The sequence below is a fragment of the Archocentrus centrarchus genome, chromosome 1, assembly GCF_007364275.1.
Source record: "Archocentrus centrarchus isolate MPI-CPG fArcCen1 chromosome 1, fArcCen1, whole genome shotgun sequence".
Lineage (NCBI taxonomy): Eukaryota > Metazoa > Chordata > Actinopteri > Cichliformes > Cichlidae > Archocentrus > Archocentrus centrarchus.
In genome coordinates this window covers 16535729-16561637 of record NC_044346.1, presented here as the reverse complement: position 1 = coordinate 16561637, position 25909 = coordinate 16535729, and the positions used below count along the sequence as shown (strand labels likewise).

General features: G+C 40.3%; 2 protein-coding genes across 4 annotated transcripts in view; one reads left to right on the top strand and one right to left on the bottom strand.

Annotated features, from left to right (window-relative positions):
- tbck (TBC1 domain containing kinase) overlaps positions 1–18463 on the bottom strand; it is a 52257-nt gene extending 33794 nt beyond the window's left edge. Inside the window, exons 1-22 of one of the 2 annotated variants that reach the window (XM_030737653.1) lie at positions 18326–18463; positions 17826–18029; positions 16871–16943; positions 16547–16661; positions 16353–16426; positions 15609–15750; positions 15447–15507; positions 15293–15354; positions 14082–14143; positions 13629–13777; positions 12941–13079; positions 12716–12815; positions 11341–11390; positions 11083–11212; positions 10820–10918; positions 10678–10740; positions 10376–10502; positions 10173–10223; positions 9991–10074; positions 8001–8086; positions 5986–6022; positions 2489–2650 (exon numbers count right to left, since the gene is read on the bottom strand). In XM_030737653.1, coding sequence (XP_030593513.1) covers positions 2489–2650; positions 5986–6022; positions 8001–8086; positions 9991–10074; positions 10173–10223; positions 10376–10502; positions 10678–10740; positions 10820–10918; positions 11083–11212; positions 11341–11390; positions 12716–12815; positions 12941–13079; positions 13629–13777; positions 14082–14143; positions 15293–15354; positions 15447–15507; positions 15609–15750; positions 16353–16426; positions 16547–16661; positions 16871–16943; positions 17826–18018 — 2059 coding nt within the window. In that variant the 5' untranslated portion in view covers positions 18019–18029; positions 18326–18463. The remainder of the gene's footprint in view (positions 1–2488; positions 2651–5985; positions 6023–8000; positions 8087–9990; positions 10075–10172; positions 10224–10375; positions 10503–10677; positions 10741–10819; positions 10919–11082; positions 11213–11340; positions 11391–12715; positions 12816–12940; positions 13080–13628; positions 13778–14081; positions 14144–15292; positions 15355–15446; positions 15508–15608; positions 15751–16352; positions 16427–16546; positions 16662–16870; positions 16944–17825; positions 18030–18325) is intronic. The other variant, XM_030737661.1, reaches the window with a different exon arrangement.
- A 307-nt stretch (positions 18464–18770) lies between these two features.
- Positions 18771–25909, top strand: part of aimp1a (aminoacyl tRNA synthetase complex interacting multifunctional protein 1a) — a 30632-nt gene continuing 23493 nt past the window's right edge. The window contains exon 1 of one of the 2 annotated variants that reach the window (XM_030737724.1): positions 18771–18912. In XM_030737724.1, coding sequence (XP_030593584.1) covers positions 18911–18912 — 2 coding nt within the window. In that variant the 5' untranslated portion in view covers positions 18771–18910. Of the gene's footprint in view, positions 18913–25209; positions 25253–25909 lie in introns of those variants that run through there. The other variant, XM_030737715.1, reaches the window with a different exon arrangement.

Sequence of the window (25909 nt, the reverse complement as noted above, 5' to 3'; positions counted from 1 at the left end):
TAACTATAACTCTTTTAGGGTGACTTTTGTTCCATTCTCTGTCAAGATGATTCCACACTGCTTCACTAATGCTGAGATAGGTTTTGAGGCCTGCCACTTCTGTTTTTGTTTTCCAGTTTCATCAAATTTTTTAAGGATACACACTGCACACCATACTAAGGTGCGCAGTGTGCACCTACAATTGGCTAATAATCCCTTTTTGGGAATCACCTTGTTAGTGCAAAAATTCTGTTTTATGTCTGTCAAACTGTGTTATTCTTCACATTTTTCATAGATTCAATTAAAAAATGGAAACACATTTTGGGAACTGAAGACCTTCAGGAATCCTAGAGAATTATTGCTCAAGACCACTTTTAAAAAATTACCAGCATGTCTGGCTCCTTTGAAGCGAAACACAAAGATGCGATGGGTGGCTCATGACTTTTGCACAGTACAGAATTCATCATGTTGAAATATCACAGTCTGACAAACCCACAATGGCATCTCAAAAGCCACACTACAGTGGGGCTAAAAAAAGGCCAATAAATCTACTGAAGATAGACCCATGCTGTCTTAGAAGTGATAAATATTGGTCTGAACTGTGCAGGAGGCTGTGTTTGTAAGTTATATAAAACTATCTTGAGTGGGGACCAAATCATGGCTCGAAGCTTAAGTAAACAAATCCTGTTTGAGGTCATCCTGCAGCCTAGATTTCAGTCCTAATATAGTTTAGAGTGAGTGCCAGATACTACACTGTAACTACCTAGGTATACACAGGCTGCGATAATGAGGCTGGCAGTGATATACAGAAACAAGCTGGCAGAGGGAGCAGCTCCAAGGAAATCTAGCCAAAGAAGCTGACTGCAGCTCTAGGCCAACATATTTTACCTTTATAAGGAGAACTGGATCTCCTTTTGCCTTCTGCCTCAATCACATGAATCTCCTGGACTCGGGCAGTAAAACAGTGACGGATGGCAAACAGTGAAGTTTGTAGAAGATGGGGCTCGGTTTACAGACTGCTCTGGTGTCCCTTTTGGGGAAATTGTTCCTGTCTCTATTAATTTTTTTTTTTTAAATCCCAATGTCATTTTGCCTTTCAGCAAGAGAAAACGGGGCTGAGCAACATTTGGAAATAGAGTTTTAAAGGAAATTGTTTGAGCTATCCCCCAGGTGAAAGTTATATTCTAAAGACATACATTATGGATGCTACTTGCTGACTTTATGTCACTGATACTTTGCTAAGTAATCGCTTTGTGAAAGTGAAAACAAGCAGTAAAGTGGACTCTTGCTGTTGCTGGAAACAGAAACAGCAAAATCCCAAATGCACTGTGTCCCTGTCTGCCTATAACATATTTAAAACTCTGACCTGGAGTGAGCCTGTGAAAAGGATTTGATGAATACATTTAACCAACAAAGTTAATAAGTATGCGTACCCATTAAGCCTGTATGAATAGAACGAACCCACTGAATTCCTCCCTGATTTGTTGGCCCTCCTCCTCGTGTTTCGTGCAAGAAAGGAAGCGGAATTGTTCCTTTTGTCTGTAAAGCACCGGAATCTGCAGGGATTAATAGCAATACTGCAAAAGCTAAAAGAATTTAAATATTTGCCGTCCCAGCTTCTCAATTTCTCCTTCTCCCACGTCTCATTTTGGTGCGACACTGACATGACACTTAAGTGGTGTAATGAGGCATTTAAAAAAAAATAAATAAAAAATGAGCAATGCCCGTCCATATTTGTTATGAATTCATGGGAAAAACATGAGATATTGCCCATGTTGGTTCACATTCATTTCATATTCCCTCTTTTATTTTTTTTTGTAAATATATGTGTATCTTTGCATGAGCAAAGGAGGAAGGTGCCTCAGGCACTCATCCCTGTGCTATTCCTTTGACTTTATTTGTTTGCATCTGCCTGGAATGGTTTTTTTGCATCAGTAATCCTGCACTTGTGCCACTCAGGATTCTGGTAATTGTTCATTTAATGATATTGTACAAGAGAAGCTAAGCAGCCCGCTAAGACAGAAAGACAGACCTTAAACTCTGAATGAAGACGATGTAAATGATGAAGAAGCAAAGAGGCTGCGAGCAGACTAATTCCAGGGTGCAGCGATTGACTGTTCAGTAGATGCAGAGCAGAGCGTGGCACGCCGGGAGCACATCAAGCAGAGAGTATGTCTGTACAGAAGTGCAGAGCTGTCTGCTTTGAGGATATCATTAACTCAGACACATGAGCACGCATAAGTACTCTGAGAAACGGAACACTGCCTCCTAGAAATCCATGGTGCTTTACAGATGGGAACCCTTTGAATCAGATTTTAAAAAGGCAGAAAAAAGTATTTTTGTTTGATCTCTCTTTGCTTACTGCAGAGATTTTAAAGCTTTTAGGAAACTGTCATATATACTGTTTGGCTGTAGTTAATTAAGCAACATTTGTCTGGAGAAGAATTGTAAAGAGGGCCAAGGGAAAGCCTGTGCAAATACAGACGCACATACCAGACGATATTCTTACCTGGCAGGTCAGAAAAGAGTAGGATGCATTCATTGAAGCCATTTGCCAAGAGACGGTCCCTGAGTTGCTGCAATATAGCTACGCCAATACAGAATGGGAATGAGGAGTTTCCCAGGAGCAACGTGTCCCACAGGTGGAAGATCTTGTGCAGTGGAAAAACATCTGTATGGCGGGTACACAAATAAACACAACAAAAGGGAAGATTTTACAAAGTAAGTGAATATAAGAGTGTCTGAAAAGAGCCATCCCTCCAGAGACGCACAATGGGATCCTGTAAATGGGACAATAGCGTGCAGCATGCACACAGTGAGAAATAGATAATCATTTTGTATATAATGAGTGTAATTTGCATGTGCATAGCGTGTTTACTTAGCATGGCTGTACAGTTTTAAACTGGGAAGCTCACTAAACAAAACTGCGCATTGCCAATGTTGCCTGGAGGGATATTTGATGCGTGGGAGGCAGCTGGGAAAATGTTTCTAGGTGGGTGTTGTTGTGGAAAAATGACAGGAAGAACATCAGGGGGCTGAGGAGCTTTAGAGCAAGAAACCTGCACAGGTTTTTCCAAGCCAAATAAAACCGCATCCTGATAATACGTCCCAGAGCAGTTATTATTTCAATCACATTACTCGTAGTGTTTTAAAATTTAAGGTTTCCCCTCCGTATAGATTTATGCATGTGGACCATTATTGTCCACCTGTTTATATCATCCCAGTGGATAAAAGGCAAGCTGACGTGTGTGTGTGTGTGTGTGTGTGTGTGTGTGTGTGTGCAGAATGTGACTGGGGCGAGTGCAGAGAAAATGCCTCTGAGGATCTGCACCGCATTAGCAGTCAGCTGAGTTGGCCGGTGCATGTGAGTGACAGGCAGTGTGTCTGTGTGTGAATGGAAGATGACCCTCCAACCTTGTCTCATATTGGATTGGGGACATTAGCAGTCAGAAGGGCACACCTCCTGAATACTGGACTCACACACAGCCTCAGGGGGAGGATAAGGGTTAAAAGGGTCACAACTCACTCTCCCCACAGCAGAACTGGTCCCTGTGTGAGTGTGTATATATATGCGTGTATTTAACTGAACACATATCCTCTTTCAAGGTGCAGGGTTCAAATAGATCAATGGACTGTGCATATGCAGACTAATCTGACAACAATTAGTATAAATTACAAGTTGTGTAACAATCTGCACATTACCGCAGCTTTAGTGTAACTATCAAAATTTACATCGACAAGGCATTAAGTTATTAAAACAGTTGTGATATGTGATGGGGCTGCCTAGAGGAAACAGGTTAATTGCATATGAGTTCATTTTTGGCCCCTGTTAATATGATCACTTTTTGGAGCTTTACCTGCACTATGTGAAGGGAATAAAGTGTAATGCTGCCATCAGCTGACAAACTTCACGCTGAGAGCGCGCCAAAAAAAAATTAAAAAATACTGTGTCTTTGATGCTCTTTGAAGCACAGACAGTTAAAGTAGTCATACATGACACTACTCTTTGGATTCAACAAAAATGTTAGGGTTTCAGCTAAAAAGCATCAGAATCTGCTCATTTGTATTGCTGTGCAGACTGCAACCTGTTCATTTTACACTAAATATGGATCTGAATTTTACAGCAAAACTGTTTTAGATTTAGATATTTAGATCAAAAATATTAATTTAAAAACATATCAAAAGACTAATAGGACGCCTAGTTGATAAGCCTTGTCATTTTACTTAATGACTTAATGACATCCAGCACTGCACTGTTAAACATTTCAAGAAAATAATAACTTTCCAACCCTCTCAGAATACACGTTTATAAGGTTACATCTGCAGTAATATGATTTTCATATTAAATTTAAAACGATCTTCATCCAGATTAGCGCTTGAGGACCCTTTCTGATATAATGACCATACTGTACATACTAATGCTTAAAAATGCATACAGTATCACATAGTCTTTCATACACTTTAGTGTGAGTTGCTCTGAACAGGAGGTAGGCGATTAGTTGCTCTGTTGTCACCAATTAAGGGAAGGGCACGTACTGACTGACAAGGGTTTGACCTCAAAAAGAAAGTGACCTGAAAGTGTGTTTGTGTGAGAAAGAAAGGCCAGATGTGTAGAAAATACACCCATGTCAACAAGGTCAGCCTCTATAGAGATTAGATCCTGCAGGGCTATTAGCAAATAGCTTTTGTTAGGTGGTGTCCTTTGCATATCTATCCGTGCCTGCAGTGTATGCACGGTAAGTGCACATGTTCTCACAGTGAACAGAAGAGACAGTGGGACCTCACAAGCTCCTCAGACACGGTTTCTGACATCTTTGATTTTTTTAAGAAGGTTAAATGAGGATTTTCATTGTACCACCTGCATCCGTGGCGCCCTTAAAACTGGAAGGAATTAGAGGTAAGACGCATTATACAGAATCCAATTCAGGGCACTAAAATAACCCAGAGATATCTTTAATAAATATGGGAGAGTTATAAAAATGCATCACAGTCTCCTCAAGGCTCTCCTGAGGGAGGCACGCTTGCCGATAACTGTTAATGCATTTTTATCATGTTTCAAATCCATATTCATTAAAGGCTTTTTATTTTTATCATTCTGGAGTCGAGCGCCTCGAATTGATTTTGTTTACCACATCCTACCCATGTACTGTGACATACTGTATTCTTTCCTCTTTTTCATAATCACCTCGAAAATATTTTTCAAGGGCTTCATGTACAAATGTATTATTGATGGCTTTAAATTCATGCACTCTAATCAATACTTTTCAAAGCAGCCGTCACTTCCGCTGGCAGTTTTTCTGCATTTCATGAAATATTTCAAGCACAGCTGGACATTTATTTGGAAATTACAGCTGCAACTTCAGATCATTATTATGGATTTTATACATTCTTGGCGATTACTCGATTACTTATTCTGATGTTTTATTTCACGATTAAACGACCACATGTCTGCACAGAATGCAAAAATGCACCCGAGTAAATCAGCTTCTTTTCGTGGCTGATTTTACAGATTTGCTGCAAATTCAATTCAGCAAAACAACTGCGCCTGAATTGTGAACGGCTGCGTTTCATGTTATAAACTACTCAGTAATAACGGAGCTCCCCTGGTGTGACATGAAACAGAAATTTCTGAATAAAGGCAGCAATAGTTGATACGTGTTCTTGTTCTTTTCCCACACTGAGTATTTATTATTAAGATAAATGCAAAATAAAACACAAGAGAAGATGCGCCGCTCAACATCTCAGCTGATGTCGGACTGAACAACTGTGCCCTTCAGGACTGGAATTAATTAGCAGCTGTAATAAAGGTCACCCTGAACAAAAAATTTTTTTTAAAAATCTACAGAACTCCATATTTGAGCCAATGACCTTTTCAGCCTCTTTTATTTGCACACAAACTAAACCAGACTCGAAGTACCCAGTGAAAGTTTTCGATTACGCTCTGCGTCACATCGAGTCATGGTATTGTGTGTATGAAAGAAAAACAAAAAAGTGATTACTACTTACGTGTAAACATTGTTAGGAACCAGGGAATAGCATAAAGCTGTGTGAGAAAAAAAGAAAAGAAAAGAGAAAAAGAGTCTTAAAAAAATACTGAGCACAAATTGAGATTATACAGCATTCATGGGGTGGGTAATACTCAGTACATTACGTCAAAATAAAATGCTAAGAGCTCAAATGAAATGAATGGATCTTTGAAAAAAAAAAAAAAAGCAGCACAAATAGATTTACATCTTTACAGCCTCTGAGAAACAGTAACAGTAATAAACAGCAAACTGCTGAGTTTGGTTATAAGTCAACGGGGAAAATGCTAAAAATGAAAATGAATCTCACTGTATCTCATCACTCCTCCTTTCTTTCCCTCTTATTTCACTCTCTGCATTCTGCAATTCCCGGGGAGGAAAAGCGTAAAATTGAAATGAAATAAGGCATGCGCACGCGCACACACACACACGCATACACACACACATTACACCATTAACCAACTGTTCTAACAACTGCCAATTGCTGGCCACTGTCACCAAGGCTTTGTTAATTTCAGCAGCAAAAGCTCTGGAGCAGCAATAGCGGAGTTATCTCAGCCAGTTTACTGATTGCTAATTGCGAGGGAACTGGTGACTGTTCAGCGGACCTCTTGTGTGCCTAAGTGTGACGAGATGGCTACTGCACTCCAAGTCTCATCCTAAGCTGCAACAGCCCAGCAGCAGGACTGTGAATCCAGCCAGATTGGATTAGTTTAGGTGTAAATGGCAGACCCGGGAGAGGCGATGTAGCCAAAATTGAAAGTGGCCCAAATTAAACCACTGGCTACATGCAATTTGACTCTACTGGAGCAAAGTCCAGGAACGCCACAATATTTCTAAAGAGTGGTTACTACATGTTTGCCCAAGATTTGTTTTTGTTTTTTTGGATTTTTTGGAAAGACAGACTGCATTAAGCAAGCCACGGTGTGGTGTGCATATATGAGAAATCCGTTCATACTGCAGTGACATTCGGCCTTTTAGTGCAGATGGATTTACTGCCTCAGTAAAACAACAGCTCAGAGTGTGCTCTGCAGTTCACAAAGGGAAAAGGGATTTATTATATATAAAGTGTGATTACTGGGACTGAAATCAAGCATGAAAGCTGTATCAGCAAAGAGTGATCCAGTATTACCCTGGCCTAACAAAGAAAACAAGTATACAAAGTCTCCTTTGAAATACAAGTCAATGCTGGTAGTGCTGTACATGCACTCAATGTCAAAGCAGAATCAGACTTTTTTTTTTTTTTGAAGGTCTAAATCTGAGACTAAAAGAATTCCAACAGGACATCTGTTCAGCATGTTTAAAAACAGCAAAGCAAAATCACCTGCAGGCTTCAATCCTTTTCCCCCTATACACTTTCAAATTCTGGCTATCAACAAGCTCAGTATGGTGCATCACTTGTACCATTTTACAGCTCCACTATTAGACACTGAGGAGAAAAAGGTTTAAATCCCTGACTCCTCGGCAATAAAGACCCCACTTTTCATCGGGTAACGTCTCAGAGGCCGGTCCGTGGATGACACACATTCATCAGCACACAAACTGAAACCCTGGAGAGACGGTGGAGACTTTAACCTTGTCACTGTCTGAGCAGAGCCGTAAGAAGGAAAGCAAAGGGCAGGAAGAGGTGGCACAAAGTAAGAGAAATAAGGTAAGCCTGACAGAGGACAATCATTAAGTGTGCCTTGCAGACATTAGCCGCTGTATAAATCATTACCAGCAGACTATGGGGAAAACTTGACCCTGGCCACAAATTTCTGAAATGGGGATGTGGAACAAAAAATGTCATTGACTATGAAAAGATATACATAGCAATCTATGGATGGTCATTTCCTTTGCCCCCTGGCATGGAGACACTAGGAATAATTTTTTACTATTTCTGACTTCCCATTAAATATAATCTTGCAATAAAAAACAAATGTTACAATCCAAGTGTGTCCTGCACTGCTGCCTTTTTGTCATCAGTCTGCCAGAACACTTGCACTCTTGGTAACTTACATCTGGGATGAAGCCAATCTCATTTAGATGGTTGCTTAGCTCTGGGTCATGGAAGGCAATCATTTGGGAGAAGACAGTCAAGTACTCTGAAAAAGAGGCAAAAGTGTACTGAGTAGCTGGAGTGCTAAAATGTGAAAAATAACAGACCTGACCAAACTGTATAGTAAACAATAGAAAATGCAAGCTACAGTGCTTTAGCCACCCCTTACTTCTTTATATTTTGGTAGGAAAATGGGAAATAGGTGCACTGAATTATTGTTATAGTTCTCCAGGCTTCTTGAAGGAGTGGACCTGATTCTATTGGGGCCTCTTGGCCAGGTCATGTTTGTAAATGAGAACTGGTTCTCAAACATTTTACCTGGTGAAATAAAGGTTAAATAAAATAAATAAATACATTCAAAGCTCTTCTTTGGATGTTGGGTGCTTTTTGTTCTGTTCAGTGTCAACATGATCCCACACTGCTTCAATAATAAGGTTCTGGGCTCTGGGGAGGCCAATCCATGACTGGTATTGTCCATGTGTGTTTTTCTATCCAGGTAAGCTATTATTGCACTTTCTTCCACTTATCCTTTTCAGGGTCCTGGGGAGGTTGAAGCCCATCCCAACTGTCATAGGGCGAGTGGACAGTTTGCCAGATTGTTGCAGGCCTAAAAGTCTAGTTCTTGTGCAATCTGGTATACCTCAGCCTTTTCTCCCTGTTTCCCCTTCCTTAATAATGGCTTCTTGACAGCCACCCTAACACTGAAACCATTTCTGGCTTCAACAGTAGATGGATCAACTTTTCAGTCATTCCGTTCAATTCAATTTTATTTATATATCACAAAATCACAATAAACAGTCGTCTCAAGTCATGGATTGGCCTCCATTATTGAAGCAGTGTGGGATGATCTTGCCAGAAAACAGAACAAAAGGCTGCCAACATCCAAAGAAGAGCTTTGAATGTCCTTCAAGAAGTCTGGAGAACTATTCCTGAAGACTACTTAAAGAAATTACAAGAAAAATCATCCAAGAGAGTTCAGGCTGTGTTGAAGAATAAAGGTGGTCAGACCAAATATTGACTTTCAAGTTCATTAGAATTGTATGAACTCTGTTTTTGCCTTATACACTGTATTTACATGTATGTTTGCACATGTTTCAACAACTCACTGCACTATTTCCCATTTTCATAGCCAAAAATCTTTTAAATTGAGTGGGGCTCGAGACTTTTGCAGAGCACTGTATATTAACAAAATACACAAACACACACAGATTAAACTCAGAAATGCTTTCATGTAGTAACTGCATCAAGTCACTCAAGTGAAATTTAGTCAACTTCACTCCTTTTCCATGTTTTGTGATGCTAAAAGAAAAAGAAAGCAGACTTTTGATCCACTTTTCAGCTGTTCTGTACAGTGAACGTAAACTCATGCCGCACAAAGCTGTGCAAGTCCCGTTTCTTCACACCGCTCATCTACAAAGGCGCTCTGACCAGAAAGATAAACATTAGACAGCTCTCTCCAGGGCATCTAGCAGTGGAAAGAAAAGATAATAGTCGTATCCCCCACGGAGTTCAAGAGGTGTATGATGCAGCTGTTTATCAGTCACGTAGGAATTGCTTGTGACATTTCTCGGCAGGCACTTGCAGTTTCATTTGTTTCCCTATCTCTAAATGATGTGAGTCAGCTGCAAACTCCATTAAGAAAGACCGAAATTAGTTTTCAGAGCTCAGAAGCAACATGGAGCCAAAATTTAATCAACACTGAGCTGACGGCCTGATGCTCAGTGCCAGCCAATGATAATTTGTTTTTGCATTTAACTGAATGCTTTGACCATGTTTCATCCTCATTACTTAACTTGCAGTTGACTACATGAGATAACTGGTTGAAATGGCAACAAGTAATAAAACGATACGGAACAGTGTGCGCAGGAAGAACGAAAAAGTTTTGGACTGATTGCATTACTGTGTAAGTAACTCTTTGAGTTACATAAGGATTCCTCAAGTATAGCTCACCTTGGATCACATGAGAGTTGTCCTTCAGGAAGAAGTTGTACAGGTACTTGGGGATGAAGGCAGACATGCAGGCATACGCCAAGGCTGTGAAGAGTATCGGATACAAATGAAAGTATGACAAAGAAAGTAGGGCTAAAAATACCTGGTAGAGATATTAGTTAAGATGACATTGAAATTCTTGCCTTCATTATTGAAATTCAGATATAGGAACGGGGCACAAAGCGAATCCAAACCTGCAGAGAAAATGAAATCAGGACAGCTCATTATTGCACAAATTAAACCGCAGGGTCAGGGAGTTTAAAAAGGAGTTTGAAAAATGTGTCATGACCACCACCTAGTGTCCATTATTGTACAGTGCAATTACTAAGAAAACAAAGTGACTGACCCTGCCAGTAGACCAGGTCTGGGTGAGACACCACCCAAGCTTTCAACACACGCCTGAACTTGATGTGGCCTTGAGGAGATGACAGCAGCTCATCGTATTGGTGGCAGCGTGGGATGTCCACCTCAATCTGCAAGCATGTGCACAAAAACACAGAAAGCACTGAATGAAGCAAGATTAAATTCATATATATATATATATATATATATATATATATATATATATATATATATATATATATATATATATATATATATATATATATGATGTAATTTTTTCATATGTATTTTTAAACAGATGCCTACCTGTCTGTCAGTTGGTATGGGAGTATCCTTGTCGATGCCTTCATATTTCGCTTGAATGTCACCCTGTGTGAAAGAAGAAGGATAAGAGATCCCACAAACAAACTTAAAACTGCAGCTTTGCTGCACTCATGATATTTTGTACCTCAATGCCCAGCAGTGAAGCCCACGCCAGCCCTCGTACCAGCGGGGGAATGTCTACTCTGGCCTCTTTCCATACTAGGTTCTTCTTGTACGGGTAGGCCTGAAGACAAAGGGATACATTACTGAGTTCCAATCTCACAATAACGCATTTAAACAACATTTACTACAAACACAGGACATAATTAGAGGAAATGCATGCCTTTATGAGTCAACCGAGTGCTGTGCAATGTAAAGAGTGTGCATGAATTTGTATGGAGCCCAGACCTTGAGCAATCTGTCAAAGAGGATGATGCGGATGAGCTGGTACTCAGTGTCTCTCTCGCGGATGATGAGTGGCAGCGTGACGGCAGCCGACAGTTCATTGCTGCTGTTGGACTGGGGCAAACTTGACTGTCTGGAGGAGGGAGAAATAAAGGGGGGATATGACATTACTCAAGCCAAAATAAATGACGAGGTGAGGTGTAAAACACTGCCAGGAGAGGAGAGGATGACAGGAGCAAGTTCAAGATGGAGAGTGCTTACTCATCTTCGAGGAGAGGGTAATAGGCTTCTCTGGCTACATCCTTCAGTCTCTGAAAGAAGAAAGCACTTATTCTCAAAACAGTAGTTTATAGTTTCTATAAATATATAGTTTCTGTAATAATTTATAGTTTCTATTACAATTGGAATTTGACAGCAGTTAAACAACAGCAAGGGCACCTTTTGCAAAATTCAAGGATTCTGTCAACTAGTGCAATGAACAAGCACTCATCAATACAAAAGTGTTAAGGACATAATGACAGTGATATACACTATATTGCCAAATGTATTCACTTACACATCCAAATCACTGAATTCAGGCATTCCAATCGCTTCCATGGCCACATGTGTATAAATCCAAGTACCTAGGCATGCAGAGTGCTTCTACAAACATTTGTGAAAGAATGGGTCGCTCTCAGTGAATTCCAGCGTGGTACGGTGATTGGACTTGTTGCACAGGTGGCATCCTGTCATGAAAATTTCTTGCTACTAAATATTCCACAGTCAGCTGTTAGTGGTATTATAACAAATGGAAGCGACTGGGAAGAGCAGCAGAGACGTGTTATCTGGAGTAACAAATCCGTCTGACAATCCGATGAATGAATCTGGGTTTGGTGGTTGCCAGGAGAACGGTACTTGTTTGACTGCATTGTGCCAAGTGTAAAGTTTGGTGGTGGTGGGGGGGGTTATGGTGTGGGGTTGTTTTTCAGGAGTTGGGTTCGGCTCCTTAGTTCCAGTGAAAGGAACTCTTAATGCTTCAGCATACCAAGGCATTTTGGACAATTTTATGATCCCAACTTTGTGGGAACAGTTTGGGGATGACTCCCTAGTGTTCCAACATGACTGCACATCAGTGCACAAAGCAGCTCCATAAAGACATGGATGAGTGAGTTTGGTGTGAAAGAACTTGACTGGCCTGCACAGAGTCCTGACCTCAACCTGATAGAACACCTTTGGGATGAATTAGAGCGGAGTCTGTGAGCCAGGCCTTCTCATCCAACATCAGTGTCTGACCTCACAAATGTGCTTCTGGAAGAATGGTCAAAAATTCCCATAAACACTCCTAAACCTTGGGGAAAGCCTTCCCAGAAGAGTTGAAGCTGTTATAGCTGCAGAGGGTGGGCTGACATCATATTAAACCCTATGGATTAAGAATGGGACGGCACTCAAGTTCATATGTGTGTGAAGGCAGACGAGTGAATACTTTTGGCAGTATAGTGAAAGCATTGTTGGAGTTTTCACTGTCAATCCTTTGTTCCTTTTTTATTTAACACATTATATCCAAGTAAGACAAGACAGCTGTGGCCAGTGCAGTAACACGCATAAAGAAATTTACAAATGGTTACATGTCTGCTTATTTTACATTTTGTGGTCTTACATTTCTGAGCTGGCACAGAGACAGCGTCACAGTTGTGTCATCAAGCAAGAAACTCCGATCCCTGCCCTGGCCAAATGTTTCACCATCCTCCAAGACGAAACTGAGAAAAAAAAAAAAAAAAATCCAAACAAGAAGATACAAACAACATGTTGACAGGCTTAAAATTAAAAACCAAACTGCCAGCCGCCCGGGCCTGTGTGTGCTTGTGCATGTGTTGTTTTGTACTTTGGCAGTGTGGAGATCGGTGGTTTGGACTGGATGATTTCCTGGTTGGTGAGCTCCTTTTCTAGGTCTCCACCTGCCAGACACCACAGATGGTAAACCTCATCTATGGCCCGCTCCGACAAGTAATCTTCATCGTCATCTAATGACAAACACACACGCGCGCGCAAAAGAGTAAAAATCCAACCGGCACAGGTGGCACTACAATACAAGAAACTAAATGGTGATTTATTTGCAAAGTAGTGGCATGTTGTTTGGAAAGGAAATGACACTAATACGCTCTTCCTTTTTTTATTTCATCTGGCCTGCAACAAATAAAACAAACACAGTAAATCTAAGAAAATCTTTTCCAGAACTAGAGAACATGAAAAAAAAAAACTTTCTAATTTCTACTGTCAAGATGTTCTTGACAGTGGAAAGATCTTGGCACGGTGAAGAGAAAAGAAATTTTGGAATTAAACACAGGCCTGTATGGTATGTGGAAAGGAGGATAAAACAATGCTATGACTTTATTAGTAAAGGAACACTTAATTAAAGCTATTTTAAAATAATCTGTTCTGCTTTAAGGTTTTTTTTAAGGTTTTTAAATCAAAGGAAAGTGGTTTGACATATGGGTTTGTGTCTGTCCAGTGTTGTGCATTTCAGTGTCTGTGTAAGTCTGCATAATTGTTTGTGTGTAACTCAGTAAGACCTTTGCAAAGGTCACTGATGTCATCTGGGAGCACCAGATGCGCACAGCGCAGGGATGAGGAGAACAGACTGACAGGCTTCTGGAAGGGCGTGTAGTGGCAGGAGATGCCATTAAACACAGGGTCTCCCAGTAGTTCTGCAGGGGTTGGCCTATAGGATGCATAAAAGTCAAAAGGCGTGATTGTCATGACAGCAAAATATCCACAAAGACAGAGTACACTAAACATTTAGTCATAAAGTCCTATAAAGATTTTGTGTAAAGTCGTAAAACCTGTTTATCGCAGTGTCAGCTGACAGCTTGGATCCATTTATTTTGATTATTATAAGATGCTGGCTTTCTCTCTTATGTATGATACAAGATATTTTCATAACCTGCGTGGCTAAAGATTTTTTTTTTTCAAAACTTAATATCTAATGTCCTGCGACAGGGTAAGATAACAAAAACTGTGTTTACCTTTTAGATGGAAGAAAGGTCAAGCATTTCCTTAATAACTCAAGAACACTGTCAGGCAGCTCCTGCAAATATTACGCAAATATCATCAGCTCCATCATAAACTGTACAGACGGATCCCACTGATGCTTCCAAATAATTCCTTAGAGTCAAGAAATGCTAGAGAGTCTTTACACAGTTTGATTTGTTTATCAAACACATCAAAAAAGGGTTAACCTAGCATTTTTTTTTTCATGGTGGGAGAAACCAGAACTCCTGGATAAGGATCTGTACGAGCACAGGCAGAACATGCAAATGCCCCTCAGAGGGCCCCTGGCCAGGTTGAAACTGCTGCCCAACTTACATCAATGTCCATTTATAATAATACACAAAATCTCTGTTTGTTTCCACAAACTCCTCCTACATGACTGGAAATTGAGCAATAAAAACCTGGCACACAGGCACCTGAAGGTTCTCAGCTACATCAGATATTGTGACATCATCACATTGCCTAGAAACCACCTACCTAGCAACCATTATTGCTAAAATGACATGTTTTCAGCATTTCCGCAACTATAACACCTTATAATCACATCCTATATTTCTGATTTTACAACGATAACATCTCAATTATATCCAAACAGGATGAGTTATGTATTTTGACACCGCAGCAGTGCCTAGCAACCACCAACAGGTTAAAATGACCCATTTTTAGCATACATACCCCTGTTTTTTTAAGTTTTCTCAATGAGATCGAATATATCAGTTTGCCAACAGCACAAACAGGACAAACAATACTGTAGTATGAGCATGTACTAGTTATAATCCTTTCTGGGGGTTAGTGTGTGTGGCAGGCAGTGCTGAAATAAGCCACAGAGTATGCAGAAGACATCGATAAATTCTGGTGCTTACTAAGGCTAAACCAAATCAACACAGCAGAAATGTTTGCACAGCTCTGGATATGAAAAAATGTGTCATCATCACAACACCTGCCAACGCGGCTTACTCACTTCATACTCCGATCACGCCTATATTTAAACTCGGCCTTCGCTCTGATCTCATCTACACACGCTGAAAGTGTATCTTGGAAAGTTGTGAAGTTAATGTGTTGCCAAAATCTGCCCACAGACAGACAAATGGCACTCAGACCGTCTTTGATGGAGTTCCCGTTACAGTATCACACACATGTACAGCTGTGGCATTGCTGCTGGTAATCAAATAGAAATGAGGTTTACCTTAATGGTATCCAAGCAACCATGTTCCTCAGCAAGGACAGTGACAATGTCATCCATGCAACCTGAGAATGACAAACAATATCGCCACATAAGCCTCCCTGAGATTAGAAACCTATTTTTCAGCGCTCTGAATGACGGCCACCTTTTTACTCACCCAAGGTTAAAATGAATTTCAACCTCTCGCTTATATCAATATTCTGCAGGAGTCTTCTGCCCTGTAATTGATTCAATTTTAAGGTGGAATTTCTAAACAAAAAACAAAAATCTTGTATGAATGTAGTCTTCTTGTATACAGAAGTTTATGAAAGATTCTTACTGCACACAATTCAAAGAGCAAAATGCCAAGAGACCAGACGTCAGACTTGGGTCCTGAGGGCAGAGGAGCTTCATCACGGGAAGGGTCACTGGGGTGGAAGGAGCCCTGAGCAATCACCTCTGGAGCAAGGTATGATGGGTACCTGAGGCCAAGATGACAGAGCACGTAAGTATTTTCCTTTGTAAGCCTCTAAATAATACAAATTATAAACAGCAAGTTCATTAAACTGAGCATTGCACAAACATTTCATCAAAGGCTTTTAATCGCTGGGAGGGTTTGTCGAATTTCTGTTTTATGTCTCATGTGACATGGTATTCATCATTATTACTCTAAGTGTTATTATTGTTCCTTTTATTAAATGATACCCAAACAGCTGCTTCTCTAATAGCTGTGTGACATTCACATTTATTACACTTGCAACACCAAATGTTTCATGAAAGTCGCAGGAATGTGCCATCATTCCTCCTTTCAATCTGCAAAAGGATATTACAAAGATACTTGGTAGAACACAAAGACCTTTGGATTGGGATCAAAGCCCAAAGATCTGTTACAGTTCCTTGATCAGGATGCCCTAAAAGCTGGTTTCTGTGAAAACGGATATGGGCCAATATGCATCACTTTTACAGTCAATTGCCTGTTTTTTTTTCTTTTTTTTTTATTTGACTAACAGAAACCAGATATGAGTGGAGACTTGACCCTTTACAGTGAGCTAACTGAAAGAGAAAGGAGGAGAAAAAGACATACCCAATGGGAAAATCGACATCTGCCCCATGATCAGTCATGTGATAAATGCCAAACTTTGCCAGCTTCACCTTCCCCTGCAAAAGACAAACTCAATCTTAGAGTGACAGCTTCACATTTAGGTTATTTTTTCATTTCCTTTTAAACTGCAGTAACTCAGGCAAGAATAAAACTGTTGACTCTAATAGAAACTCTACCTTGCAGTCCATGAGCACATTGTGTGGGCTGAGCGCTCGGTGCACCAAGCCATGCTTGTTCATGAACTCCAGACCTTCAAGAGTCTCATAGGCTATTTGCAGCACCTTTTCCGGACTAGCACAAACAGATGGTGACGTGGTAACTTTGCAACAGTGTTAGAAAAGTGTACATCATACACAAAAACACTATCAAAGTTTCATAAAGTTTAAAGGTAACTGCTCAAAAGTGAAAGTGAAGAAATGTAAATTAGCAATGAGTCATTCACAGTTAGGTATTTTCTACATGCTGCTGTGGAGTTTATTTGGACATTTTGGTTGTTTTACCTGGGCGTATTTTCTGGTTTTTGGAAATCACTTAAACTCTTCTTATAGTGTTCAGCAACAACAATGAGCCGTTCTACAGAAAAAGATGAACAAAAAGGACCACAGTTATTAAAATCAGCAATAAATTATTATGTGTAGGCATGTATTGATAATATACATGGACCTAATCTAAATCTAGCAAATCTAAATCTCTTTGTGCACGTGTGTGTGTGTGTGTGTGTGTGTGTGTGTGTGTGTGTGTGTGTGTGTGTGTGTGTGTGTGTGTGTGTGTGTTGCAAACACATTTTCAAGAATTTAGTTGCTGATTTTTTTAAACTTTTATGTCACCAAGAACCAAAAGACCAATCAGGAATCAGAGACTACATTTACTTCAACTGCCACCAACTGATGAGCCTCCACATTCAGATGGTAGGGTCAGAATTTGGTGACATGAAAGCATGGCTCCATCTCACCTCATACCAATGATTCAGGCTGTTGGTGGTGTAATGTGTGAGATCTGGTGACAGTGGCCTCCCACTGTCACCAACAGAACACCTTCAGGATGTGGTGGAACTGGAGACTCACATCATGGATGTGCAGCCAACAAATCTGCAGCAGCTGTGTGACCAAAATTGCTGAGAAATCTTTCCAGCACCTTTTGAATCTGTGCCACGAAGGCAGTTCTGAAGGCCAAAGCGGGTCCAACCCAGTACTAGGAAGGTGTACCTAATAAAGTGCCCAGTGAGTGTATGTGGTTCATAGGTATTCACAAAACCCATAAACCACAGCTAGCATAGATACGACACAAGTGTGGGATCAAACGTGTGTTATGTGTCACCAGTTTAGAAAATTCTGTACTGAAAACAAATGAGTAGGTGTAATTTAGATAACTTCTTTAAGCACTGAATATAAAATGTGGTGATGGGATACACAATTATATTTTACCCTTTACAACAAACAAGGCAGAAAGTCGTACCGTGCTTCCCCCTGGAAATATCCACATACTGGCAGAGTCTGGGGTGAGTGATGGTTTTGAGAATCTGGAAACGTCCCAGGATTTTGATGGAGTTGGGAGTGAGAGGGAGTCCATTGCTTCCACAGACATCATGTGGAAGCGCTGAGGCAAAGAAGGTGAAGGCTCCCAGCTGAGCGTCTTTAAGGGACCGCATCGTGCTACTGGCTTGATGCACAGATAAAGGGAAAGAGCAAGGTAAAATGAAATATCTATCAGTACCTTGGTGTGGTATTATTACCCACCAACTTCCCATTAAGGTCATTCAAAACAAAACTGAGGCAAAACCCATCAGTGGAGCAAAAAGGGTTAACACTGGCGTTATTATTACAACGCATTTACACAAATTAACATTTCGGAAGTAGAAGACAGAGTGCAATGATGCTACAATTCAATCCACTGTGTGTGTAGCTATGAAAATAGCTGTCATGTCAGCTCCGGAAGCGTCGTGTAGTATGCGTTACCTCCAAAAAATACGTCCTCTTTAAGGGGAAAGCTGCATGATCATGTAAACAGCGGTAACTTGAAGTGATTATTATTATTAAAATATTGTTTGAAATGAATTATCTTCCTGTTTCTGCGCCGCGATGGGAACAGCTGATCGAACGTGATCGACGACGCTTTTTTCGCGCGACGAAGCGGTCCACAGAAAATAGTTCTCACGAACAAGACAGCGGTGTTAGAACTTCAGTTAATAAAAGAAAAGAATAACAAATCACAGGCAAATTAGTTTTAATTAATTGATTAATTAATTGATTAATTATTGTCTATTTAGTGTCTCATTCGTTTAATTATACACAGGCAATTGCCGAGACAACTTAAATGCTGCCACAGTATCCGATCAATAGAACATACGGATAGCGAAGGTAAAGGCTGACTGCACCTGCTTTCTATCCAGATGCTGCAGCGATCTACACGATGGGGGCCTGAACGAGCGCGTCTGCGGCTGGCTCTGTGTTGCCTGATCGCTAGCTCCGTTAGCAAGCAGGGATATCAGCTGTCAAGCTCCCCAGCTCAAAACGTGCCGGGGTTGCTGCCGGTCAGAGTTCATGTAAGTTTGAAAAGGCTCTGTGTTAGATTTTTCTGATTCAGCCAGCAATTGCTGTATTTTAATTGTCAACGGTGTTTAACCCGCGCTTGTAGTAAATTAGCTTAGCTACACGAGAGCTAGCCTTGAAGTGGAGTTTATTCCCACATTGGTCGAGGAACCTGGAGCTGAGCCGGCTAACAGCTTACTGAGCTGATGCAACGTTAACTAATGCGGAGTGCACAATAGTGAGCTATCTCGAATACACAATTAATTCAAATGCAGGGATAAACACGCCACAGTGTTAGTTGTTATTTCCAAGTACTATCGTGGGTTACTCCTTTTAGTGTCATATTGGTGACCTTTATTGTGCTAAGACGGCAGCCATGGTTTCATTTTCATTATTGATTTGACTTTTTTAAATCCGTAAATTATAGACTATAAACTTTATATAATGTCCTTAAAGTTGAGTGGTTTGAATGCATACACATTGGGATTGGAAAAAAAACAAGAAAATCTTCACAATAGAAAAACAAATGATACAAAAAAGATTATAAAAGACAGATTATGGCATGTTTATTATGATATGTTATGATATGATGTATGTTTATATGATTATTACAATGTTATGACTGATTTTGCTTGCTTTTGTTATTCGTCAGTTTATAATGTGAGCTGAATTTTAATGATCTTAAACGCAGTCTGCCATACTTCGTCAGACGCATGACTTTTTTCTGGTATTAGCTCTTTAGGCTTAGACAGCAGCTGCAGCACCACTGTCATTGTTCACATACTGGTATGTATGTGAAATGCTTAAATTGTGTGTGTACTTGAGGGCAAATTACGGAACTGTATTTTTCACCTGATGTGAAGTAACCAAAAAGCACTTGAATGTAAGCCATTAAGTCAATTAAGAATTGGAAAGTCTAGAACAGCCATATGTTTTCTATTATTATTTCTATCCATTTGTCTGTGGGTCAAGCCACTGGGAATTAAGCTGGCTGGAATCTTTGTTACGTGCTCGGCTCAGTGGGGCCCTAACGCGCATGCTCTATGAGCCAAAATTGCAGAAATGTGGAAAACATCTGGGTACCTCATGGAGGAAGCTTAGATGACTTTTTGGATCACAGAGAAGCTTTTATTCAACTTGAAGAATCACGTTGTTTCTGGCATCCGGTATCCAGTTCTCCTTTAGGGCTGTGTGATACAGAAAAAAAAAACTTAAAATGATAATTTTTTTCATGTCAGTTGATATTTATATATATCACAGTATAAAACAAGTCACTATTTCTGTCAATTCCCCCTAAGTGGGACGTGAAGATATGAAGAAATAAAAGACAAACTAAAACAAACAAAAATATATCCTCAGTACAAATTCAAGAAACTATCAAATGTTAACAAAGGAGAACATAAATAAAAGTCCACTTAGGCTTCAATGGGGGAAAAAGCAAAATGCAAAAAAAGTAATGCAGTACAGTCTCAGTGAAGTGGGCATTGAGGCTCATAATGGATCAGATGTGTGACTTGACCACAAATCCAATGTGGTAGTGAAGTATGACACAGCTGTTCAGCTGTCTGTCTACACTCTGTTACAGCTGGGAAAGTGCTGCCTGAAAGAAATGTTTATGGTCAGGAAGTTGGTAATTAGGGTTAGTTACTTTACTCAGCCGCTTAAATCTGACATTTTCAACCACGCTTACTGGCATCGTGTCTTGTCACAGTGTTACCTGCCCTTGTGGGGTCATGCTTTTGATACAGTTTGTAGTGGACGCTGCTCTGCTTCTTTGTCAGACTGCATATTTTTTGGCACTGCGCCGTCTGATAACAGATGCTCTCTGGAGTTGGACAGGCAGTCCGTAGCTGCACACACACTGCCAGTGCACTAACACCACTAAACCATAATTTACCCTCCACACTCTTAACATACTGGGATGCACAGGTGCAGTAGCCCTGTGCATCCTGCACAGGGCTGCTCCTCCTAATATGGCATCGCTCTAACTCTGTTTCAACCACACGATTGGTTCGGCTTGGTGCTATTCTCATTGTCATTGTCAATCTCAGTTTGTTCTCAAAAGGCTCCCAGAATAAAAAGAGAATAACTTCCAATGGTGGGGGGAAAAAAAGCTTTTTAAAATCTTATTTTGGGGCAAAGCCAGCATTTTTTTTTTTTTTAAACAAATTTGGCTGGTGATTATATATTATTGGTACGTCAATGGAAAAAAAAAACTTTGCCAGAACAAGCAGCATACTCCCAACACTCCCAGGCTGTCCTGGCTTTGTCATTTCCTAACTTTGTCATGTCATAAATGAAATGATTTGTGAATCATACAAGAACTCCTCGTCATCTTAGATGTTTCCTTTGAAGGGGTGTTTTCATAAAACCCTCCAATATAATAGAAAATGCTGCTCTGAACTGAACCTGGTACCAGATGTTGCACCATCAGTTTACTCTGACAGTAAGCCAAATAGACGCATCTGTAATTTACTAATATGCACGTGAAAATGTTCTTAAACTTCAAAAAAAAAAAATGTGTAGGCAAAATTACCGTCAGATTTATGAAACATGTGCACAGGCCTATTTTGTTCTTACCACTGTGCCAGTGTTAGTAAATCAGACTTATTCTGAACTAGCAGGCTTGGGTAGTCTGCATACCATCCACATTCCATCTGCACACAGCCACACCCGCATTTCTCTATATAAGGAAAAATATTTTAAGTCCAGGTGAAGTGGAGAAAGTGGTGACGATGTTGCTAGAGAGAAGCCTGACCTTCTGAGGCAAGAAAGAAGGACAAAGTCCAACTGAAGAAACTTAAACTATTGCGTACAAAGAGGAAGCTAAAAAAGGCACAGAGTTTCCACGGGAGAGGCAACTGTTTAAAAAAAACCAAAGAAGTATGGCTTAGGCTAAAATAATGGTGGTTAAAATATTTTTTTCCTTTCCACTTTGTATTTTGTATTCTTTATATGCAATCTGTCCATCATTTTTCTTCTGCTTATCTAACTCTGGGTATTATCCCAGCTGCCATAGGCCGAAAGGCAAGGTACACCGTATACAGGTCCAGTCTGTCACAATGCTAACACAGAGAGGCAGGCAACCATTCATACTCGCATTCAAACCTATAGTCAATTTAGAACCACCAGTTAACCTAACGCCACCAATTGGATGTCTTTGGACTGTGGGGGTGACACAGGGAGAACATGCAAACTCCACACAGAAAAGCCCTGGGTAGATGGTGGATTCAAACCCAGGACCTTCTTGCTGTGAGGCAGCAATATAGTGGCATGGTGCTAACCATCATGCCACCATATTGCTTGTAACATGCAATACAATTTTTTTAAATTTTATTTTTACGACATTTTCCTGGTAAAATAAAGGTTAAATAAAGAAATAATATTTAGTAGTATTAATTTTAAAGATTTGTTTAAATTTCGTAAACTACGAACAAATTTAGGTATGAAAATATTGATCAAATCACTGATTTATGTGTGAAACTCTCATAAACACGATTTACACTCAAATTTGTGAGTTTTCTTGTGTCTGTGTTCACAAATTAGAAGATATGTTTTTGCCCTGTAAAATTTCTTATCCTACATATGTTATTTCAGATTTAAAAATTGAAATCTTTCTTTCTTTCTTTCTTTCTTTCTTTCTTTCTTTCTTTCTTTTATAACACCAGAACATTGATTAAAAATAAATAGTGTAAGGGAATACCAGAAAGGTGCTTAATTTTCTTTATGCGATCAATTGATTAATCAGCCAAACTTTTTAATCATCTAGTAAATTTAATGCTTTTTCTAATGGCAAAATGTATATTTGACAATTTGCTTTTTTCAACTTAATTTTTTTTTTCTTACAATAAAATTATTGCAGACCTTTTTGTTTTTACAAGGACCATAGAAATAGCTAATAAGTCCAAATATGAGGAAGATGATTGCATGGGTCTTCATAACCAGTAGCTGCATCTGGTGCTGGAGGATTAGACATCTTCATGGTTTCTTTTAAATTAAAATCTGTAGGGCCTTTCAGTGCCTTCAGATGGTGCTGCCACACTGCACTCTTCTTCTAATCACATTGTTCTGGTTGGCAGACAGGTAAGGAAATATCCTATCACAGTATATTTCTACTGTGGGAATGAACCGTGAAAAGAGGAAAGGCTTGTATCCTGGCTGGTGTGCGCACACACCAGCAGAATACCACAGAAAGATGATGATTAAATGTGACATTGTGATGTGTGGCATATGTGATTCAAACCACCTGTGCTGTCTGTGTCTGTGCAGAATTAGCCTTGATATTTTCACTGGAGAGTGGATGTAAAAAAAAAAAACAAAAAAAACCAGCCACTCTCAAGTCTTTATTAAGATACAAGTGCAGGAAGCTGGAAATGCCTGTAACCTGTTAAATACATGCATTTGCCAAGCAGAAGATGAATTAAAGATTTTGTAATTAAGTCAGGTAAATTAGTCAGATTGTATGCAGGTGAAATCCCACTTCACTTTTTATATTGTTAACACATTTCAGTCTTAATATCCGTCGCTGCAGCGCCTTCATGCTGCATGCCATACCTCTGCCTCAGGATTCATTTTCAGAGGTTATCCAAATGAGATCAGCCTTTTTGTGGCTCTTGTTATTACTCTACCACTGGTCCTGTTTAAATCAATTCAGTTTCTCAAAAAACAATGCTTTGATCCTTGATTTTATCAACTCCAGCTCTTTGGTGTTTCTAATTTCCTCATCCCCCAACATTTTGTTTTCATCTGGGGCCAGCTGTTGTTTTCCAGTGCCTCCCTGTAATATGTGTAAGACGTTTTCTTCTTCATGCCTTGGCCTTGTAAAAATCCTTCTTTTCCTCTTTCTTCAAGAAGTAATTTGCCAAGCCCAAGATTATAAAGGAACATTAGGATAAACTGTCTTAGTATCATTTCATCCAGTCTGGCTTGGAAGGTGTCAAGTATTTATTACTTGTTCCTTTCGCTCAGTCAGCTTATCTTGTGGACACAGTTCAAACTTGTCACTCTAGACAACCAGAGCACAACACACATCAAAATCGCATTAGGACTTGGTTTATACATACTGACGCTGCACTTTATAGCAACCATATGAAAGTGATTGTTCTTTAAGACATGTTGCTATCAGGCATTCAGCACATTAATTGAGATTTATGCATTATTTATTATTGTTAATAAACATGTTCTAACTCTGCCACAGCATTATATTATGATACATTACACAGAAAGTACAATGCAGTGCCCTTTTGTCCTATACAGAAGACCTGCGGCACAAACCACCTTTGTGGAAATTACAATGTTCTGTTTTTGTTGAGACTGTCTGAGACCTGTTGACTTAACTCTGTGGTCATTTCGGAGGCTGTAGTTTGCGGTAAAGTTGTACTGGAAGGCAAACCAGTAATTCAGACAGGTCTTTGTAGATGTTTAGCATGGTACTACTAGTACTTTAAGGGTGTACTCACACTAGACATGGTTGCATTGCACCCTGCCTTAGCATTAATGCCCCCCTGTCCCACTCCCATGCTGACATGCACTATATTTGCTGTTAATGATCTGGGCCCGAATGCACTTCAGTTTACAGGGGTTGGCCATGGGAGATGTTCAACTTCACTTTCATGTTCATCAAACCAATCTTTCACCAGTCTTGCTGTGTGTATTGGTGCATTGTCATCCTGATACACGGCACCGCCTTCAGGATACAATGTTTGAACCATTGGATGCACATGGTCCTCCAGAATGGTTCGGTAGTCCTTGGCAGTGACGCGCCCATCTAGCACAAGTATTGGGCCAAGGGAATGCCATGATATGGCAGCCCAAACCATCACTGATCCACCCCCATGCTTCACTCTGGGCATGCAACAGTCTGGGTGGTACGCTTCTTCGGGGCTTCTCCACACCGTAACTCTCCCGGATGTGGGGAAAACAGTACATGTTTCACATTGTCCACAGCCCAAGATTTGCGCTCCTTGCACCATTGAAACCAGCTTTTGGCATTGACACGAATGACCAAAGGTTTGGCTATAGCAGCCCGGCCATGTATATTGACCCTGTGGAGCTCCCGACGGACAGTTTTTGTGGAAACAGGAGAGTTGAGGTGCACATTTAATTCTGCCATGATTTGGGCAGCCGTGGTTTTATGTTTTTTGGATACAATCCAGGTTAGCACCCGAACATCCCTTTCAGACAGCTTCCTCTTGCTTCCACAGTTAATCCTGTTGGATGTGGTTCGTCCTTCTTAGTGGTATGCTGACATTACCCTGGATACCGTGGCTCTTGATACATCACAAAGACTTGCTGTCTTGGTCACAGATGCGCCAGCAAGATGTGCACCAACAATTTGTCCTCTTTTGAACTCTGGTATGTCACCCATAATGTTGTCTGCATTGCAATATTTTGAGCAAAACTGTGCTCTTACTCTACTAATTGAACCTTCACACTCTGCTCTTACTGGTGCAATGTGCAATTAATGAAGATTGGCCACCAGGCTGGTCCAATTTAGCCATGAAACCTCCCACACTAAAATGACAGGTGTTTCAGTTTCATTGTCCAACCCCTGTATCTCAGGGTGTTCTCACACCTGTGTTGTCTAATCCCGTTGAATCAAGCTGGTTTTTCTCCTTTGTGAGGTTCGTTTATGCTGATGTGAACACTGAAATCGCACTTGGGTGAGGACCAAAAGAACAGTCCCAAGACCCTTTGGAGGAGGTGGTCTTGGTCCTGTTCCAAATTCACTCCAGAGCAGTTCGTTTATGGTGCAAAGGTGACCTGACCTCAATCCAACCCAACTACCAGATGTACACTGCAGATTTGAGATAAACGTCCTACCGTATCCAGGTATGCTTTGCATTCTGGGATGCAGCAGAGGTCCATAGATGTGCAGAGTACGCAAACTGTAGCAACTACCTGTAAAATGAACTGAGGACTCACTTGTTATCCACAAGTCCAGAACACAGCACTTCCTTCCTGTATTTACTTTTCTTGCACCTTCCCCAGACACAGGTGGCTAATAAGTGG